The sequence below is a fragment of the Genypterus blacodes genome, unplaced genomic scaffold (assembly GCF_046128005.1).
Source record: "Genypterus blacodes isolate CSIRO-AG114 ecotype Tasmania unplaced genomic scaffold, CSIRO-AGI_Gbla_v1 ptg000039l_1, whole genome shotgun sequence".
NCBI classification, from domain to species: Eukaryota; Metazoa; Chordata; class Actinopteri; order Ophidiiformes; family Ophidiidae; genus Genypterus; species Genypterus blacodes.
The window spans coordinates 5,368,916-5,390,963 of NW_027466852.1; the positions used below are offsets into that span (position 1 = coordinate 5,368,916).

General features: G+C 46.3%; 1 protein-coding gene across 4 annotated transcripts; it reads right to left on the reverse strand.

The window, feature by feature from the left end:
- Positions 1 to 1,948: 1,948 nt before the first annotated feature.
- On the reverse strand, positions 1,949 to 21,928 carry LOC142996732 (protein tweety homolog 3-like). Of its 4 annotated transcripts, none has more exons than XM_076147770.1 (15): positions 21,440 to 21,928; positions 19,854 to 20,038; positions 15,133 to 15,329; positions 12,067 to 12,178; positions 11,748 to 11,968; positions 11,249 to 11,344; positions 11,054 to 11,126; positions 10,863 to 10,938; positions 10,016 to 10,071; positions 9,775 to 9,867; positions 9,534 to 9,626; positions 9,161 to 9,297; positions 7,268 to 7,441; positions 5,555 to 5,630; positions 1,949 to 3,990 (listed from the first exon to the last, which is right to left on the reverse strand). In XM_076147770.1, exons 2-15 carry the CDS (start codon positions 19,977 to 19,979, stop codon positions 3,856 to 3,858), a joined length of 1,665 nt encoding a protein of 554 aa, XP_076003885.1. In that variant the 5' UTR covers positions 19,980 to 20,038; positions 21,440 to 21,928; the 3' UTR covers positions 1,949 to 3,855. The 4 variants fall into 4 exon arrangements, with proteins under 4 accessions (XP_076003885.1, XP_076003886.1, XP_076003887.1 ...); XM_076147771.1 differs by having other exon boundaries at positions 21,436 to 21,928; XM_076147772.1 differs by lacking the exon at positions 21,440 to 21,928 and adding an exon at positions 20,946 to 21,089.
- Positions 21,929 to 22,048: the final 120 nt, after the last annotated feature.

The following is a 22,048-nucleotide window of genomic DNA, read 5'->3' on the forward strand; positions in this document are numbered from 1 at the left end:
CATTTAGCAGACGCTTTTATCCAGAGCAACTTACATTACCATCCATTACAGAGGGGGGAGCAATTGAGGGTTTGGTGCCTTGCTTAGGGGCACCTCGGCAGGGACTCAAACCGGCGATCCTCCGGTTGCCAAGCGGAAGCTCTACTGACTGAGCTACTGCCTCCCTAAAATAATCAGGATCTGACAGTAATCTGAGGTGTGATAAGCGATGGATTGTCATTGTGAAATAATAATTTGTTACGATACTAACGGGTAGAATGAAAACATTATAATCACATTGACGTCATACAGATATCTGAAGTTAAGCTTAGAAGGACATGAAAGTAAACATATGAGGGTCAGGACAGATATTACAGGTATTTGTTCACCTTTTCAACTAATACAGGTAGATTTTATGCTGTATGTGGAAGCTAATTAGCTAGCTTCTGACCATCTCCAGCTTTGTGTGTGTTACTGAGGCAGTAGCTCAGTGGGTAGAGCTTGTGTTTGGGAACCGGAGGGTTGCCGGTTGGAGTCCCTGCCGAGGTGCCCCTGAGCAAGGCACCGAACCCTCAATTGCTCCCCCCTCTGCGAAGGGTGCTAATGTAATGTAAGTCGCTTTGGATAAAAGCGTATGCCAAAATGATCGTAATGTAATGTACTAAAAGAGTGTGTTAGACGTGATGGTCCTTCACTCTCTCTCACTGAGGCAAATACAGAAAGAGCCCACACAGTATATCAGTAAGTTTAAGTTGCTTTAATTTCATTTTTTTAAACATTTATTCCAGGCTGAACGATATCATTACCACAGTTTGGACATGTACATCATTAATATCTTAGTTAAACCTTGAGGAAATAAAAACAGCCATAAAAAACACTGGATGTCTATCACATTTGGACAGAAATGTATTTGAAGTCCTGCAAATTTCTCACACACGCACACATGCAGTCTCTCTCTCTCACACACACACACACACACATTACTGACTCTTGAGGAACTGTGGCTCTTCTTTACTCAGGGTTTCAAATACAATTTCGAAGTCAAATGTGCAGACAAACACCGGAATACTGTTTTATTATTAAAACATTGCAATGCAAGACAGAGTCATTCACCATTAATAAGAGAAGAAAAACGCTGTTCTTGCCTTCACTCTCCTACAAAACAGCTAGCTATTGTTTTTACCTTTAAAGTTTTATTTTTACAAGACAGAGAAACATAAAAAAAGATGCGTGGTGATATGAAGAGTTTAAGAAGGTTTATGAAAGGCCATTAATCAGTGACGATTCCCACAGATCAAATCATTGTTTGCATCAATGGTGTAGAAACACTGTAAAGTACTCGAGCATAGGTAGTGCTGTTACTCTAATGTGAACACACAGCTCCATTAAAGTCACACATGTAAGATTGTCTCGCTATAACGAGAAGTGGTCATTGATTAAGAGCAGTCAAATATTAAAACACTGTACAGTCATGGTGTTTGAAGGGGGGGTTTGATTGTTAGGGCTTCGCTTGCTTGTCTCAAGACGACCTCCAGCATTCCTACGTCACCCACAATGCAACTGGTGGTCAGCTGTGGGCGTTACGTCATAGATGAGGGCGGGCGTGCAGGTACTACATGTCTACATGGAGGGACGACGGTGGCTGAGATGTGTAAGAAACTGCAGTATACATTGAATGTCTGTGCGTGTGTAAGATTGTGCCTGTGTGTGTGTGTGTGTGTGTGTGTGTGTGTGTGTGTGTGTGTGTGTGTGTGTGTGTGGCCCTCGCTTGCTTCCAGTCGAACACACTGATCGCTGTACTTACACACATTAACACTGCAGTGATGTCACACACACAGATTCACAAGAACTGTTTGCTTGTTTTGTTTACACTGTACAGAGTTCAGAGAGGGAGGAAACCAGTGGCAGTGGCCCAGCCCAACACACACAGCTCACAGCATGTGTGTGTGTGTGTGTGTGTGTGTGTGCCTGTATGTGCGTGTGTGTGCATGTCTGTGTGTTCACTCTTCTCGCACTCTCCTAAAGTCACCTTGAAAAGCATTTGTGCTTGTGGCGGAAAAAAAACAAACACAAAAACAAAGGAATGGCGGGGTTCTTTAAACCGCCCCCTTGACCTCTTAACCCCTCCTCCCTTTCTAATGGGGTCATTCAAGGTCACCGTCTGATACACAACATACAGGCTGAGGAGGAAAATAATAAGGATTAAGTGAGCAGAAAATAGTACAGTTGGTCACAGTTTCACATCCTGAATGTTAGTTTGCTAAAACAAACATAAAAAAGCAACTGTCCTTGATTCTCTAACACTGTTGCGTAACATATCTGAGATGTTTTCAGGTTTGGGGACATAAGCGCCATAATAATGATGGACAGCTGTTTCTCCTGTTTTCACATTCCTGATCACATCCCTGAATGACAACAAAACAAAAACACTCCAGTCATATAAGTGGCATCGTCTCATCCCTCCCTGGTCCCGATCCGTCTTCTGGGACGTCGACCGGCTTGAGTTCTGATCGTAGCACCTGGCAAACGTCCACGTCCCATTTCTGTCCGTCACTTGCCTTCCAAGTGTCTTTAGCCCCTTCCCTTATTTTTACAGTTGGTGGGAAAACATCCGCCTCCCACTTCCACGTGAGTTTTTTTTTCCTGTTCCCTTTCTGAGACGTGTGGAGGCAGTAGGAGGGGACAGAATCAAGCGTCCCCATTGGTTGAGAATATTTTGGCACAGGTCGAACACTCCGTAAGTTCCTCGTCTCTCCATTCCTTCACACCCACAACTTCCCAATGCTCGGAAATTCAACAATTATTCCATAAGAGGATTCCTGGCTAATATTAAAAATGCATTAATCGACGTGTGTGTGTATGTGTTTGTGTGTGCGTGTGTGTGTGTGTGTGTCTGTGTGTGTGTGTGTGTGTGTGTGTGTGTGTGTGTGTGTGCGTGTGTGTGTCTGTGTGTGTGTGTGTCTGCATATGTGAAAAGACAGAACACACTTTTGAGCTCACAATTCAAGTTATAAGTCTTAGTTAGAGGATAATGTTGAAGAGAAAAGACTCAAGTGGTACAGTTTCACTAAACATGGCTTTCTGATTCACTGGCTTAATATTTATACAGGTGAATGCTAGCATGTGTGTGTGTGTGTGTGTGTGTGTGTGTGTGTGTGTGTGTGTGTGTGCGCGTATGAGAGATACAGCAAAAATTTCTATCACAAACACACAGCACACTACGTTACCAGTAATGATTCAACAGTCTACTTTTCATGAAATTAGAATAAAGGACGCGTGTTGACTATTTACAGCTCTGTACAGTGTGTTTGTGTGTGTGTGTGTGTGTGTGTGTGTGTGTGTGTGTGTGTGTGTGTGTGTGTGTGTTGAATGTCAAAGTGTCAGGGGATTGAGCGGCGTTGTGGTGTTTTGTCTCCACTGGAGGGCAGTAAACGGATCCCAATGGAGCAGGAGAGAATGAGAATTGAGAGGGGAAGAACCTGCAGCTGAGAGCAGGTCAAGGCGCTTCAGGAGCTGTTGGTATGTTGGTTGATGGACTGAGCAGCTCTGTGTGTCCATGAGAGGGAGATGCAGAAATAGTGATCGGGGAAGGGCGTTGTATTTTTTTTTCTCTGGATCATTTTGGGCAAAACAGAGAGGGAGAACGTGACCTGTGACCTTTTAGGTGCAGTCCTGTGCTGAGGTTCTCGGTTGGTGAGTTCCAGGTTGCTGTGTTGGTTTCTGATCGACTTTGTCTTGGTGAATTCAGGTGATTTCTTTGTTCTAAACCGGTGGACCTTGACGAACTGGGGTCCCGGAGCGCTCGGCTTCTGAGTCGAGTCTTCTTGTTGGCTGTGAGAACTGGATTCAGGCAGTACTGGAGTGCAGCTCGGGTCTCTAGTGGACTGAGGACTGGGGTCTGGCGGCGGGGTGGGGCCTGCTTGAGGGGTCCAGCTGGTCATTGGGAACGGAGCGTCGATTCTGTTCTGGTCGGTTGGTGGCTAGGTATTTGGCTCTCATACTGGAGGTGTACTGAAGGAGCAAACGCAGGACAGTGAGGAAGACATATCATGACATAAGAACCAGATGCAGGTAAGAGAGAGACGGGATGAGAAGAAGAGACAAGAAGAACGAGAAAAGCATGCAGGGATTATGATTGACTCTGAACTATAACTGAAGAATAATAACAAAGCTAAACAGATAGATAGATAGATAGATAGATAGATAGATAGATAGATAGATAGATAGATAGATAGATAGATAGATAGATAGATAGGATTGTTTGATCGATTGATTGATTGATTGATTGATTGATTGATTGATGACTGTGGCGTGGTGATGACGTGAAGTGAACACAAACACACACATGGTTATAGCAGAAATCCTTTCACAAGTCATTTGGACAGCCGGGGGTTTGAATACAACAGTCACCACTGAACAGCTGATTAGATCTGGATGATGTTATTGTGAGTAATTAGCAGATGTGGCCTGTCTGTCAGTGGTTTGTAGTTAGTTAGTGCTCTAGTTCTGATGTAGTAGGTTAGCCTGGTATGAGTTAGTTGAACTATCTGGTTACTGTCGGGAGTCTTCAGGGTTTCCACGTCGACTGGCGCCAAACGCTCGGACGGAGGACGGCGGCCCGGGCTGAGAGCGGACGGCCGGCGGCTTTGTGGGTAGCGGCTACGGCTAAACACTGGCGGCGGTGGGGGGAGGTGGGTCGGGGGAGGTCGGGAAGACATGTGCTCCTGTGACTGTTTAATGGTGAAAAGTGAAGGGGGGGAGGGGGGACAGTGGATACATGCAACTGAAACCAGGAGAATGCACACATAAGACACACTATGGCATCAAGGAGGGGGGGGAGAGGGGGAACAGGGACTTTTTGGAGGTTTGGGCTGAAGTTTCCAAAGGGAGTGAGAACGTGCTACAGCTCTGCCCTCATTAGACATGGAGCAACTTCCACAACTACAGGCTCCATTCAGACCCGAGTACCCGGTAACAGCAGCACCTTGACTAATATTTTTTTTACAAGGTCAAAGGTCAAACAGCTCAGTAACCCGCAGCACTGACCATAACAGAAGTGTTGCATTAGAAGTGTGTGTGTGTCTCTGCAAGTTCGTCTCCGACCTACTGCACTTGATGGTCACAATAAAATCAACCAGAGCTTTTTTTTTTACATCAGAAATAGAGGACGACTCCATAAGAGTAACAATAACCGAGCCGCTAGATTAAACCCGTCAGGCGAGTCCAGCTCCTCTGTTGTTGCAGATCCTCCCAACAGCAGGTTTTGAAATCTCCATTTGACCCAGGCTGCCAAAATGACCTTTGGTGAGGCGTTTCCATGATCCTCTCTAGCATGAGGATACTTTCAGTGGTGTTGGGATGGGGGGGTGGGGGGTGGAAGTGGTGGGGTTGGGGGTGGGGGGGGGGGGGGCTACCTCACAATATCCACAATGCAACGTCGTTAATCAAAGGGAAATATTGTCTCTGCGAACGATCTGTGGTTTGGTTCTGTTGGGGGTTTTGAGTGATCTCCAGTCATAGTGTGGGTATTGGAAGGTAGCAGAGGGAGAGTGTGTTCTAGAAAGTGTGCACTTACAGAGGGTGGAGGGGACTCCCTGCCAATCAGGGGGGTGTTCTCACACCGAGGGTTCTGAAAGTTTGCGTTCTGGCTCCTGCATTATAGAATGAGAGGTTACTGCATTTGGTCACCCTGCCACTGGTGCTCAGAGCTCAGTCAGAATCATGAGGATCTGTGGTCTGCACGTGTCTGCAACGCACTGGATCTCAACCTAACAACCTCTGTAATGAGCATGACGACTCAGAGACCTCAGCCTGTTACATAGCCAGGGATTAAACATGTTCTCCATGCTCCTACATATTGAACATTCCTTTCTTAACAATGCACCACAGTCAGTCTCACAATAAGACCTGATTTCTCACTTTAACCTATCAAAAGCCTATTTGGAAATCTGTGGAGCGATTGTGATTTCCAGCCAGGTCTGTTAAAACTATGTACAGATCTAAAAAACATTTTGACCCAATGGCACGTATGATTTTAGCAGAGAGCCAAAACGCTTGCTCTTCTTCTCTGGTATCTCTGGTGTCATAAAATCACAGCGGATCACTAAGTGAACAGTCACACATTGGTAAACACCTTAGACAGTCACATATATAAATACCTGCACAAACGGAACTAAACTCTAACTAAAGCAACGGGAGAACACGGTATGGGAGAACTTATAAATCTAAACAATGTATTTCTGATGAAATAAAAAACAAGTCAGGACTAATTCATAATCCTTCAACATTTCAATCCCTGTTTCAGTAAACAATATAATCTAGGACCTTAATGCTTAAAGGACCACACTAGTGGTTGGTATATCCTCACAAATGAACCATAATGTGCAGCATTCCATGTTTTCAGATTGATTTCCTGACTTTTAAGGTTTGCATTGGTTTCCATTCATCTCAGCATTCTATGTATAACTGCTTGCAGACAGTGTTAATCCACAACAGCACATTTTCTGAGGTTGTGTTATTGCTCAGTCTGCAGGAGTCAGATCCCACCAAGATTTTGCAGCTAAATCCACAGTGACACGTTGCCTTTAACAAGTGAGAAGTCTCTGCAAATTGGCTGTGTGAGCTAAATCCAGTGCCTACCTGCAAGGAATAGAATCAATCTGAAAACGTATAAGGAATATTCGACTGTAATATAAACCAAAAGCAATTAGCTAATGGGCTAAATCATGCAAAGCTACAGGCCTTTAATGGTCCTGAACACGCACAAACACATCAGCTGGATAACTCCTACACACACGGACTGTCTGTCTGCTTAGTTCTGACTTTGAAGCTTAAGTTACTTGCACAGCAGCAAACAGCAAAGAGGGCATGAGCGTCTGGCTGCTACACATGTGCAGGCAGTGGCAGACTCAAGGTGTGTGTGCCTGTTGTATATGTGTCTGTACTGGAGTACACAGCAGGCAATTTCAGTCCTGTGGCAAACTGTAACATTAAGCAGGGAGAAATATCAAACTTAACTAACAATATAAAGTGAAACAGGCAGGCTGGCTGACACCACAGCAGGCAGCTACGTTTCTATCCACATTAAAGGAAAATCTAGAGGACTTTATTGCTGACAGAATGTCAAAAAGGACATGCGAGCCATACAAAGCAGATAGCTGACTAATCTAACCTACTATCACATCGCAGGCAGAGTGTATCAGCATTGCTATGCCAATAGTCTGGCTCACAGGGGGGCAGGCAGTGTTTTGCTCCTGCCATCCTCGAGCTGGTATGGGTGCTAACTCACATGTATTCAGTGACGGGGGCATTGCTGACAGTGTGGGCTGTAGCGGGCAGGCTAGCTTCACTACCGTAGCTGGAGCCACAGCTGTAGAGACTGGGCATGTGAACGCGGTACAGGTTATCGTGCACGCCGCCCCGCGAGGCACCCGACTCGTCCTCTCCATCTTCCTCGTCCGTCCTTGGATCGATGGGGGGCGAGGGCAGGGCGCGGAAAAGGGCATGATGGACAGGAGGAGGAGGGGGGGAGGGGGGGGAGAGGTAGAGGGGGAGGGGGAGGGAGGTCCAAGAGAGACAACAGAGTGTAAACAAAGTGGTTGAAGAGGAGTTAGGAGAGGGGGGAGTTATGCTCAAGGCTCAAGGTCATGCCTCCAGCCCCAAAGCAGCAGAAAACACAAGTCCACTACAAGACAGCAGCACGTCTGTACGCGCTGCCGAAAGCCCAGCAGAGTGGAGCCGTGAAGCTGTAGCATGTTGGTACATTGACATTCAGACTCTTCAATATTCCCCCAAATACTCCCACTGACAGGTAGAAACATGCAGTCACTGTCTTCATGCACTCATCCTCTACTCAGGCAGAGGATCGGTTGCGTGTAAACACTTCCCATGTGAAGTTTGTCTAAACAGCATCAAATTTCAGTCCATTTGCTTTTCAATCTAAGTCATGCATCACTGAGTGCTCCATGGAAACTAAAGCAAAGATGTCAGGGGGGGGTGGGGGAGGAGGCAATAATATGGCTGGATTGGGGCAAACCATTTTTAGACAAAGAAAATGGTCAAAAATGTAAAACGGCCAGCAACGTAAAAGAATGAGTCATCAGATAAGATATGTGCTGATTTGGAAGTTGGATCTCTGGCTACAGAAATGTAAACTGGTTTACGCAGTACAGGCGTCTGCTCAGTGTGGAAGTAATAGGCATCGCTCGTGCTCGTTGGGCGGCGGTCCGTGTCAGCAGTGTGTGACGTTTCATAGGAAAGACGGAAACCTTGTATGTGGACATTAATTGACAAAACCTACATAAAAAAGATGAAGTTAACTGCCCTGACTGGCCACCAGATGGGGCCGATTCTCTAAAAGAGCTATAATAGAGACACAATAGCGGCCCTTGAGTCGCTCACAGTACAGTCTTGTCTGTTAGCTCATCCACTCTGAGAGCAATTAGCCCTGAAGTACTCAGGGATGCCAGGATGTCACAGTGCCAGGATGTAGGGCAGTATTCCTCGCCAACAAGTATGTTACACTGCTATGACATCACACCAGTCAAATCTGTTCACCAGTATGACAACCATCACTGTCTGTTTACAGCTGACAGGTGTAGGCGCTGATTTGACCGATTTGCAAATAAACCACAGGCTTATTTGGCTGCTTGAATGGCTCTTTGAGTGTGAGAGGCAGTTTTCTCGACTGCCCAGAGAGCCATTCCTTTCCCTCAGCGTCCATCATTCGCTGAAGCCCAAAGCATTTTCCAAATCAGGACAGGGAGGGAGGAGGGAAGGAACAGAAGGAGGAAGTGGGACACAGAAAAAAAAGGGCCAATACGAAATCTAACACAACAGTGGCGCTCCGAGTCCATAGCAGGGAAAAGAAAACAAGAGAGATGCGTACAGACATACAAACAAACAATGAGCCAGACAGGCAGAGCAGATGGGAAACAATAAAATGAACAGATTTGCTGGAGAAAATTGGATGGATGCATTGAAAGAGAAGACGCACAGAAGTGACTCAACCATGACATGCAAGGGCACCAAGTAGCTGCTTTCCACTGGAGTTAGACAAGAACTAGACATGTGTTAGCTGTTATGATGTGTCAGTGTAAAGGTTCACAAAGGAGATGGATGTAGGAATGACAGGTGTGTGTGTGTGTGTGTGTGTGTGTGTGTGTGTGTGTGTGTGTGTTACCTCTTGCCAGGCCAGGTGTGTGGCACACTGCATACAATGGAGGAGAACATGAGAGCAGTGACAAAAGAGAAGAGCACGAGGTAGATGAGACCCTCCACCCCGTCATAACAAAGCCCCGTCAATGCCTGGACGTAGTCCTACAGGATGGGAGGGGAGGGGAGGGGAGAGGAGAGGAGAAGAGAAGAGAAGAGAAGAGAAGAGAAGAGAAGAGAAGAGAAGAGAAGAGAAGAGAAGAGAAGAGAAGAGAAGAGAAGAGAAGAGAAGAGAAGAGAAGAGAAGAGAAGAGAAGAGAAGAGGAGAGGGTTGTTCAAATAGTCTGCAATGTGACAATGTTTGAAAACACACACACATACATACATACACAATGACTCACCATATGTAGGCTGCGGCAGTCAACCAGAGCAGTGAGCTGATGAAGACCAACCTCAGTAGAGTTCAGCACAGACTGGATTTGCTCAAGACTTCCCTGCACACACACACACACACACACACACACACACGCACACACTAAATAAACAGTTGCTCTGCCACATTTGCAGCTGCCATTTTTATGTTTTCATCACAATGCTGCCAATACAAATACACTCCTCCAGGTAATACACACATACACACACCTTGGTGTTGGGATAATCACGTGTTGCTGATCTCAGTAGCTCTGCCACATCATCCTGCATCTCCACCAATGCTTTGTGGCTCCCTGACAGCCTCTAAAATACACACACACACACACACACACACACACACACACACACACACACACACACACACACATACACACAGACAGAGAGTGTGTTATGATTGCTGTAGTCAATTTAAAAATGATAGCATCTAACAACATTGAAGAGGCTGACGTACCTGCTGGAAGGGGTTAATTTGGCCAGAACTGCACTTCAGGTAATACTGCAAGATATCTGGGAACACAATGACAAATACTTAAAAGTTGAATAGTGATAAAGAGAATTTAAAAAAATAACATAAACGAGAGAAAATGTATGTGTATGTGGAAGATCATTAGAAGCATTACCCAGGCAGGATTGTGTGTGTGTGTGTGTGTGTGTGTGTGTGTGTGTGTGTCTGTGCTTTCCAATATCTGCGCTCTGAAGCGTACCGAGCGGAAACGACTGACAGGCAATAGATGAGTGCAGAGACAAATGAGGACGAGAGGAAGACTATGGGGAGGTAGAGGAAGAGGAGGTGCAAGAAGACGAAGAGAGAGAGAGAGAGAGAGAGAGAGAGAGAGAGAGAGAGAGAGAGAGAGAGAGAGAGAGAAACAAACAACGACTTCAAGTGGAAAAGCCCAGATGAGCTGTGAACGCTTCACATGGAGGAGAATCAGGCGCAGGCCGGGAGTGGAGGGACGCTGATGCACTGCAGTCAGCAGTGACCGTGAGAGTCACCGGAGTGTCAATCAAACACAGTCCCCTCGAATACACAAACACACAGACAGACAACACATTGCTTCTTAAAATAGAAGCAGCGTGTCGGGGATTCAACTGTCAGCGTCGAGGGTGGATTCTATTCTGGAAGTTTCTGCTTGTTTGTCGACCCACAGTATTGTTCTGCGTACACTCAGATTATTTTCACTTCCTCATGCCCACACAACTCATTATCTGCTCTACCAGCCTTTCTCTCTAACTGATGAGGAGCAGACTGCTGGATGGTTGCGATTAGCCCTGCTGTCCTGCAGGTCCGGTCTGCATACCTTGGTTGATGACAGCATTCTCCTTGGTTACCCTGGTGATGTAGGTATCCGGGGAAACACAGAAGTCGCTGGCTGACTGTAAGAGGGTAAACCACACATGACACATTAGCCTGCGGTAACATCCGCAGCGGGAGGAGATTACATCATTGCAGAGACAGAGAGCTGGGCGATGTTGCCATGGTTACACTTACAGCAGCGGCAGCCAGTTCCACTCCGAGAGACCCCCAGCTGATTATCAGAGTCAGAACCCCCATCAGACACACTCTTTAAGGACAGCAAGAACACACTGTCAACACACTAACGACACACTCCACAGTTAAAGCGTCACAGGTTGATACTTGAGTACTATGAAGCAGCCAATAGGGGGAAGCGCTTGAGACACGTACCCAATCAGAGTGCCTCTGGAGTTACGGATCAGGCCGAAGAGCACCAGGAGGCAAATGAGCACATCGAAGAGCAGCAGGGACAGATAACCCAACCACCTGGAAAGTACAACACAGGATGTAACACTGTGCAGCCATTACACCATGTCATCAGTAGGGGTTCTATTAATCCTTTCACACACACCATGGGGTTGATGGTCTTACAGCTTGGGCATTTGTCTAACAGCCATTTTCGTCTTAGATTTTTTTTTAAATGTAAAGCGTGTTGCCCTGGCTGATAAACAGTTTTGTGGCCAGCTTGTGAATCTGAAACAACAGTGACTGAGGCACACTCACATTGATTTTTGTTTAGGTGATAAGAGAAAAGATGGATGAATGCGACAATAAACAAGGACATTGAGGTTATATTGTATGCATCTTAATAAACCGCATGTCAATCAGGAGGACCTATAGAGAATTGCAAAATCCTGCATATATGGGAGAAAGCAGGTAAAACACTGACCTGTAAAAGTCAAAGGCCTCTGTCTTGCGGGCCAAGTCCTCCAGGGAGACGTCAGTATTGGACCAGAAGGGAACATCCACCATCAGCCTCACCAGCTCATCCAGCTGGCCCTGCAGCTTTTGGACAATAGACACATAGTCTGTCTGCTCCTGGTAGACCATCTCCAGCTGGACCAGGCTCTCCTCCACGCTCTGGTTTAAGGCTAGGGCACTGTCAGACACCTGAAGCACAAAACCCAGGGAGAAGTAGTGTGCGGTAGCCATTTTATGCAAAAATATATATGTGTAAAGAGGAACACACACACGCTCAGGTGACTCACCAGTTTCTCCACTCCTGACACGGTGCGGTTGGCGTGACGAAGCGAGTAAGCCAGCCGAGTGGCTCCATCACTCGACTCCCCGTTACCATAGAATCCCACAGCAATGCCCGCACTGGCAGCCAGAAAACAGCAGAGAGCAAAGATTAAGAGACTGACTAGTTCAACACATCAGCTGACATTCAATTATTTAACATGGATGATCACGCACAGCCACTTTAGGTTAAACATGCAGCAGCTGGTTATTTTGCAGTGTAGTTCCTTTACTGACCAGCAACTGGCAGTGCTGAGCACAATCCTTTGTTATGGTGTTACCCTTGAGCCTCAAGCAGCACAGGACTAACGATTCATACACACACACGAGCGCACACACTCTGTCCAAGCAATAATTGGGTCACCAGACCGCACATAATATGATCCTCTTGCGGCCCTGCACCCACATTCACATGCTGAAATATCAGAGCTGCTAGACCCAATACTCTTTCTCGCAAAACCTAGAACTCTTAAAATCACATTACAACTTATCCACACACACACACACCATCACTCACACACATACACATACACGTACACACGCAAAAGCGCACTCACACACACACACACACACACACACACACATATACCATACCAACACCTCCACAAAGCACAATCGGTTAACAAGCATCTATCACATTTAATCTCTTTACCCCAAATACCCCCCCCCCCACACACACACACACACACACACACACACACACACACAAGGGGCTCCTGTATCATCATTGTCGTTTCGCGACATGTAAACCACTGTTGTAGCTCCACCCTTTCCTTTGTGTATTGCGTGCGTGTGTGAAAGTGTGTGTGTGTGTGTGTGTGTGTGTGTGTGTGTGTGTGTGTGTGTGCGTGTGTGTGCGTGTGTGTGCGTGTGTGATTGTGCACGTGTGTGAGAGTACTGTTTATATTGATGATGTTTCTGTTTGCACTGTAACAGTCCAGACACATTATACAAGGAAATTTATAGACGTTGTTAAAGCAATTCATTCTGGCCCATTAGAGCTTGAGTACACCCCTGTTATAGCAATAGCTGACACACACACACACACAAACACACACACAAGCGGCATCGCCATTGTGTGTGTGAATGTGTGTGTGTGTGTATTTAATCAGAGCTTTATGATGGACTTTATGTGTACATGTGGCATAAACCAAGAAAGACAAAAGGAGAGTTGCATGACAAGAGAAACTGTCACAGCAAAGGAAAACAGGCACAAGGCTGTTTGTCTGGTATTAATATCTCTTTATCCTTTAATCTCTCGCTGCCTTCCTCAGCCCTGCCCGCACTTTCCCTCCTGACACTACCCATCCACCCACCCACTCACCCATCCATCCATCCATCCATCCATCCATTCATCCATCATCATCCATCTATTCCCTTCCTTTTCCCTTCTTTCCTTCTTTCCTTCTTTCCCCACGTGGTTTCTCAGGCTCATGTAATACCTGCTGCTCCTGACTTTGGGACAAGAGTCAAGAATATTTCATCATTGCGCTTAAGACAAACTTAAGCTCTGGCCAGGAAAACATCTGCTTTCAGTCCAACTTCAGCCAAAATGACATCACAACAACACAAATGCTTCCCTGTAACCAAACACTGAGCCAGGCTGACAAAGCTGCTATATTTAGTCACAGTTGGACTTATGGTGAAGGCCCGCAATCAGAAATACCCCTGTAATTGTAACTCCAAAAATAAAATGTGATTTTTGGGATGCATGTGCACGAACAAACACACACACACACACACAAACAAACCACGGATCCATATTAAATATTCAACAAGAAATCTTATATTTAATCATGAAATATTCAAACCTGCTATAAAACACCGATCAGAACAATCTCACGCAAACACACACACACACACACACACACACACAGACACACACAAACACACACACACACACACAAACACACACACAGACACACACAAACACACACACAGAGACGCAGCTCCTCCTGGCTGTATAATTCATTTCTCGTCTCTGCATCAAATCTGCTTCTGTCTCCATGGCAACGTTTCTAGGCCAGGAAGAACAGAGGCCGAAACAGACAGAGCTAATAAATTACGGTGGGGGAGTGAAAAGAGAAGAAGAAAAGGGGAGAGAGAGGGAGAAAAGGTGGAGGGAGAGACAAAGAATCCAAACAGCCTGGTGTTCACGGGCAAAACACACTCCAACCTGCTGTGAGGTCACACGGGTGAAGGACCTCTGAGTGTACATAAGACTCAGACAAACACAGGGCGGCATGTTTGACCGGCTCTCTCAGTCCGGCCAGTGTACTTTAACTTTAACTTTCCGGGTGAAAACAATCAACATGCAGTGATTACGACTCTTTGTCCCACTTGTCTTTGGACTTTTCCACTTTGGCTGTAAATTGGCACAAATGTCACATTGGGCAGAGCTCAGCTTTTGTTTTCTTTTGTCCCAGTCAAGTCCTCAACGAGCCACAATCCTTCCAGACCATAACAGATGTAAAATAATCAGAAAACCAGGCTTGTTCCTTGCCACAGTGATGCAGAGAGAACACGCCGTGACCTCCTCCATCTTGTATTTGTTGCTAAATGAGCTACAGACACTGCCAACTCTGTCTTTCTCTTTCTTTCTCTTTCTTTCTTTCTTTCTCTTTCTCTCTCTCTTCTCTTTCGTCTACTTCTCGTAACCACTGTCCCTCCCCGTACTAGCAGAGACCTTAGTGGGGCTATTTTGGGCTTCAGTAAGATTGAAAGCTGGGTTATTGCACCACAGACTGTTACTTATAACTTCATATTACCACTGCCAGGCCCAAACTTTCTATCTCCAAAACATAAACTTTGCACAAAGCGGGGAAAAAGCAGATGTAATACAGTTTGAAGCACAGGAACAGACTGCAGGAATAATCAAATATTTCACTCCCAACAGAATAAAAACCCTCTCCGAATCTGTGAAACACCATAACACACACACACACACACACACACACATACACACACATACGCACACACACGCATGCCTTGCTCATGAGTATGGCGGCGCTACTCCCTCTGGGATAACCTCTCACCTGCAGACCAATGTGGCGATGATGACACACCAGGCAGTGCAGCAGCAGTCAGCACTTGGCTGCTGGGAGTGTGTATGGGAGTGTGAAGATTCGTCACTCTTGCGTCGGCGGCAGCAGAGCCAGAATGAGTAGAAGAGGAGGAAGAGGAGGTCCAGGCCCAAACACACCAATGCCACAGAGCCGAGCAGCAGAACAGACTGGAGAGGAAAAAAAGCAGAGAGGAGAGAATCAGTGCTGATTACCACTTTTATGATTTGTTTTACATTTGATTATGAGTCGTGAATGTAACTTAAAACAAGGCAGACAATGACTTAGGAAACGGGAAAAGGATACAGGAAGCAAATCAGCTGATGTGGAGGGATCAGATTTAGTTTGACCTCTTTAGGCAAACACACACACAGGGAGAAAAAGAGAACAGAAATTTGGGTTCTCTGTTCCAAAAAATGGGTGGTAGTCAAATACGTGTTTAATGGATACCATGTACAACACATTTGCACACCATCAAACACTCACACACACACACACACCCCTCCATGGAGCGAACAGAAACAAAGCTACTTGGGTAATGTGTGTGTTACAGACCCACCACACTGATCACACCATCTAACAGCAAACGCTTTGAAGTGTGTGTGTATGGTGGCGGGGGCAGACAAGGGAGGAGGGGCAAAAAATCCAGACAGAGAGGGGAAATAAACCGACAAAGAGGGAAGGCGGAAGAAGATGTGAAAGAAGATGACATGAGATAAACAGTGAAAGAGGGAAACAGATAAAGGCTGAGAGAGAGAGAGAGAGAGAGAGAGAGAGAGAGGAGGTCTGTTACTGCAATTTGCCTGCATCTCAGGAAATCACACGCGCACACACACAGACACACACTCAAATGGTATTGCTTTCCCCCTCTGGGAGGATCTGGGAAAGTCATTAGAAAAACCCAATCTCCACCTGCTGGAACATTTGAGCTGTGTGAGGAGTTCAGTCAGAAACAGCAAACAAGACGCCAGCATTCTAATTCACACAGCTCCTCCACGGACAAAACCCCAAATCTTATTCCCTCCGCAGATTCCCAGGCTTTCCTGTTGTGTCAGTCATCTGTCAGCTTTCCACCGAACTCTCCCACCCCCTCTTCACACACACACACACACACACACCTCACTTGCAAACCAACAAGTTCCTGACACTGCAGCAATCCCCATATTTACATAATTACGTCGTGCTCCTACTTTAAAATCAATGAACACGGAGCTCAAAGTTACAATAATTACCAATAATTATTTTTGAAAACACACCACCAATTTGCTGCTCATATTTTTGGAGCTTTCAGTACATTCCTTTGTTCTTTTTGGACCCCTAAAATTACTGAGATGTGACACATTGTCCCCGAGTGAGTCACAGAAATGTAAATCCTAATCGATAAGCCGAGGATTCTTCCGTTGTCTTCCTCTGTTGTTCTCTGTTGTCTCTCAGGTTGAAGAGGCAGAGTGCAGGATGGGAGGAAGGTGATGTCAGAGGGGAGAGATAAGCTCTGTAGATGGGCTTTCCCGGTCTTTGGTATTATTTCCTGCGATGATCTGCAGGCGTACTGTTGCAGACATCGTGCTATGCTGAGGAACATTAATGGATTATTCCATCTCTGTGTCCTAAAAAGAACATTATTAGGATTTAATACCATACACTATACAATCCATTAAGCTTTGCTGCATAAGAATGACACAGACATTGACATTGTCACTGAGTTAAACGCGGATCGTTTGGTTTCGTCATTCTAAATCAGATTGTGGCTGAAGGAGTGACAAAGGGAGGACATGGATACACTGACATGGAGGTAAGTGGAGGCAGAGGAGGCATGGAGTGTGTTTCTAAATATAAAGCAATAACACCTGATCCAGGACCACACATGACCTCTCCCTGCCTGTGAATGGACACGGCCTCCAACGCATCATCTGACCTCGGAGCAGGTCTCTACGCTGTGTGTGATGGATTTAAACTAGATTAACTGTCGCACTGCCATACTGTCACAGGAGATTAAGTCCAGATCAGTCAGCTGCTAATAAGCATGGTACGCTTGTATGTGTGTGTGTGTGTGTGTGTGTGTGTGTGTGTGTGTGTGTGTGTGTGTGTGTGTGTGTGTGTGTGTGTGTGTGTATGTGTATGCCGATTTGCTTGTGCACATCTAGACTACTGTAGATGGGGTCTTGGTCTGTAGGCTCACTGGAGGAGGAGCTACTGTTTAACGCCAAGGCAGTGAGATCAATCTCCAATCTGTACGTTTGAGTGTGTGTACGTGCATGTGTGTGTGTGTGTGTGTGTGTGTGTGTGTGTGTGTGTGTGTTGGAGCTGACAGGATCAGTCACTTCCACCTCATTCTTGTCCTTGCCCTCTCCCTGTCAGAGTGACCCTGTGGTGCGACTCGGCCTTCTGTCCTTCTCCACTTCTCCAACATGTCACACTGGCTGTACCTCAACCTGTACTCTGGGGTCAAAGTGCAAACAAACCAGACTCAGTGTGATTGTTTTCTCATCTTTGATCCCTCTAATAGTCTCATTCCCTGGCTTTGTCATTTACCACATAGATGCTGTGAGATAATGAACACTGCAGCACACGATTCAAAACATCAATTACCATCTTACTTTCCCCCAGTGGAAATACATGTTTGTGTGTGTGTGTCTGTGTTATTACACGTCACATGATTCCTCTGTAATGTTCTGCAGCTGTTTTAACTGTGGCTGCTCGCTGACTCTGCAGTTCCACAACAATACACGCGGCATGGACTAGCACACACTCAGATAGGCACTTGTGCTATTGCCATGTCTTGCTGGATAAGAGCTCCGATTTCAGCGCTTCGTAAAGGGAAAAGGGGGAGAAAACGGTTATGTCGGAGAAAGCCACAGAGTCAGCATCCCCAGCAAAGTCATCAGACAGAGTGGGGAGAGCGACTGAGCAACTGAGCGAGCGAGTGAGAAAGTGAGTGAGTGAGTCATTGTGTGAGAAGAAAGTTTTGAGAAACTTCACAGAGCTCCACAGTTGAATACAAATGAATCTGTGCCAAATCACATCAGAAAGAAAAACACTGGAATCTCCTCATTGTGTGTGTGTGTGTGTGTGTGTGTGTGTGTGTGTGTGTGTGTGTGTGTGTGTGTGTGTGTGTGTGTGTGTGTGTGTGTGTGCATGTGTGCATGTGTGTGTGTGCGTGTGTGCTTGTGTGTGTCCTGACAAACTCTGAAGGACTGAGAGACCCTCTGTGAGACCTTGTCTGTGTCCGTGTGTGAATTTTGTGTGTTTCTCAGCTGGGTGAGTGGATGCATGAAAGCCTTTGAGACAGATATACTGAGCCAATCTAAAGACGCGCTCCAGTGAAAGAGTGAAAGAAAGAAAGAGAGCATTCTTTCACAACAGACAACATCCCGCCCCTTCCCCACTCTCTCACTCTCCCTCCCTCCCCCCACTCCAATTCAACCTCCTTCTCCTTGTTCCCACTCTCTATCCCTCCCTCTCCCTGCACCCGTCTAGCCAGAATTAATGATTTCACCCTGAATAGAACCCCTATACTCTCTCTCTCTCTCTCTCTCTCTCATTCACACACACACACACACACACACACACATAACCCCTGAGGGGGCTCTGTGACCTCACCTCGATAAACAACGCTCAGTGCTAAATACGCACTGACACAGAAAGTGAACATGCAGATCCACACACATACACACATACAGGACGCAGATACTGTACACAAATTACAGTCAGACAAACATATGATCATAGTGCAGAGAACTCAAAGACATGCAGACAGCACAGTCGGATCGAATAAGTCAGGGTGTAATTAGTCTAAAAAAAGGGGTCCTTAAAATTCCAGTGGTCACACACATTGACACACATACACTCACACACACAAAGGCTCTTAGTTAAACATTGAATGGCTTGCAGGAAGTAGCTATTTGGCAATTTAGAAGCACCTCCCATGGTTCATCGACCTCTCTCTCCCTCTCTCTCCCTCTCTCTCCCTCTCTCCCTCACTCTCTCTCTTCCTGCCAGTCACTCTCTTTTTTATCTCTCTCACCCCGCCTCTCTCCCCATTTCTCCCCGTCTTCTCATCTCCATCCCTCGTTCATGGCCGTGGGTGCCTTCCCACGCTCGGCCCTTAAACCCGCTCGCCTTCCCTCCTCCTCCTCCTCCACCTCCCGCTCGCATGTCAGCAGACTGCACTGGCGGGGTGACTGCAGCGCATGAAGGTGGATTTTTAAAATGCTGTGTCGCCGCTGTATGTGGGCTATTGAGAGAGTGTTTTCTGGTGCATAGACCTGGATGTCATCCTGTTTGAGAATTGCAAATGAAACGCAGTGAAAGTGGGGCAAAGGTGCTCTGTGAGGTAGTGCTGCAGTCTCTTACAACTACAAATAGTCATATGCATTTACACATTATAATGAAGCTGGTAAGTGCTGCTCAAGGTCATATCACATACACACACGCACACACACAACCAGGCACAAACACACACACACACACACACACACACACACATACAGCCAAACAAAGGAAAGCTCAGTATCGATCCATGCAGGGAGTCCACAACTTTGTGGTTACAGGACATCCTCAGTCACCACTGGGCCACTCTGCTGTGAAACTGAAGTACGTGTGGGCAGCAGAAGGTGAGATGCGGTGATCCTGTATGATGAAGAGCCTGATGAGTTGTGTGTAGGTGGGAATGATTCCCTTTTACTCGTCCTTACCTTCTGGTATTCAGAGTCCTCCGGTCTGAAGTCACTGTTCACCAGCTCGAATTCAAAGCTGAAATGAGGCAGCCGGTGCAGCAGATTCACCCACCAAGGCGGAGAGTAGTTCACTACAGCTGCCATCCTGAGCAGCTACCTGCCAGTTATCACTTTACAGTCTCAGTCGAGTCCTCACACGGTCCCTGTAAAGCAGCAGATGAATCATGTAGGTTAACCGGGCTCAGAAATGTCCACATAAACAACAACGGGACTGGAAAACTCCTGTCAGTAGGAATCCACTGCACATATCAATCCGGCCAATGTTGTGACTTATGAGGGACAACGCACTGGTAGAGGGGACAATTTCGATTAATATGGCAAAGGATTCTCTCAGGGTGCAAATGGATATAACTTACATTGGTTTGATCATTTGTGACCTTGGTCTTTGACCCAGTTGATAAGTTAAAGTAAAGAGTAAGAGCTGTGATGTAACACCGGTTTTCCGATATTCCCTTTTTAGAAGTTTGAAAGCTGTCATATCTCTTTTGTCTTCCGATATTTATTTATTTTCTTCTTTTTTTAAATGTTAAAATGTCAGCCAATGTACACTAGTAGAAATGCAGAAATACAGAAAGTTGTCTTCTTCCTTTGCTAAAGATATCTGAAGTTTGGGGTTTCCTCAAATATCACTGATAATGGTAACGATGAAGATAATGTTGATTCTTTCTAGCCATTGTATAGCAGATAGCTGTAGCAATATGACGTGTGTGTGCTGTGATACCATCTTTCCTCAGCCTTCCCCTTTATCATCACACACAGATCTTGGAGGAAGCAACTGGCCCTGAGAGCGAACTTGAAATATTTGTTTCATCTTCACATCTTCAAATAAACACACACACACACACACACCTGCAACTGTCGATTATCATTATCGATTAAGCAATAGATTATTTCATCGATTAATCGTCTCGATTATATATAGAATATCAAAAACGGGGATAAATGCGCCTGAAGAATCCCGAATTCAAAGTGATGTCATCAAATGCATTGTTCGGAACAACAGTGAAATCCTCAAATCTGATCGACTGAAATGAAAAGAAAATGTGTCACCTTTTACGTGAAAATGTCCTCCAATCATTGATCGGTGTTTATAATTGATAATCGATTGCTGTTTCCACGCTATTAGCTGACGATTCCAACCTACATAACATCGCATTAGACATCCTAAAATGTCAGGCGCTGGCATGTGCCATATGCCAGTTATTACTGACGCCCATACTGCACACACAGGCTGGCTGCTGTAACTATGTTGTGGACGGTGAAATGGCCGATGTATGAAACCTCACAACCAAGCAGCACCGATCTGGACCCAGAGCGGCTCGGCTCAGTCTCCCCAGTGTCCTCTTACACATTACACAGCCTTCCTACTGAAACAACAAATGATCAAATCGGATTATCCTTATCCAGCTTTTCCCATTAAAAACTACCGCAGTCTTCCGAGTCACCAAGGCAACAGAGAAGAGGACAAAAAAAAAGGCAAGAATTGTCCTGAGGGCACCGTGTGTGAATCAAAGGCCGGCGGGACGCAGTTGGTGCCTACCTACCTTGCGGCGTCAAAGCGGGTCCAGGCGCTGCTTCGCTGTCGTCTCTGGAGCACAGGCCGGCGTATATGTCATCTATTGTCTCCTCTGATCCGGCGGTGGATGTGCGTCCCACGGTCGCGCTCTGCTGCATCAACGCGGCCGCACCGAGCTGCAACGAGCGGGTCGACTGCAGCCTCAAACGCATTGAAATTCACGGAGGAAACGGTGACCGGGTCCGCTCACATCTCAACCGAGACGCGTTCCCGTTTCACCTCTCGAAAGCAACAATAAGCCGGCGCACTAGGGGTTAAACTCGTTGACCCGCAGCCCGTTAGTTTGCCGATGCCGTTGTTCTTTGCCCCCCCTCCTTCCTCCTAAAGCATTAGCGGCCGCTGCTCGGTACCGTTCTCACGATGAGCGCCGGTTCAGTGCATGTGGAGCGTGAAATAAACACGGTGTTTAAAAAGCCTTGGAGGACGGGGCTTTGCGGCAGCTCCTGTTCTGCAAATGTGTGTGTTTGTGTGTGTGTGTGTGTGTGGAGGGGGGTGACAGAGGGAGACAGAGGCAAATGTGTCGAGTCCGCCCCCCTACGATAGAATAGCGGTACTACTGGTAGAAGCGACGCTCCAG

Bases quoted from the DNA above. Each gene is read 5' to 3' on its own strand.
- LOC142996732 (XM_076147770.1), bottom strand. From the start codon at position 19,979: ATGGCAGCTGTAGTGAACTACTCTCCGCCTTGGTGGGTGAATCTGCTG. The intron at 12,179-15,132 runs GTGAGAGGTTAT...TCTGGCTGCCAG, and splicing joins ATCGCCACATTGGTCTGCAG to TGCGGGCATTGCTGTGGGAT. The intron at 9,868-10,015 runs GTACGTCAGCCT...TGTGTATTTTAG, and splicing joins AAATTAACCCCTTCCAGCAG to AGGCTGTCAGGGAGCCACAA.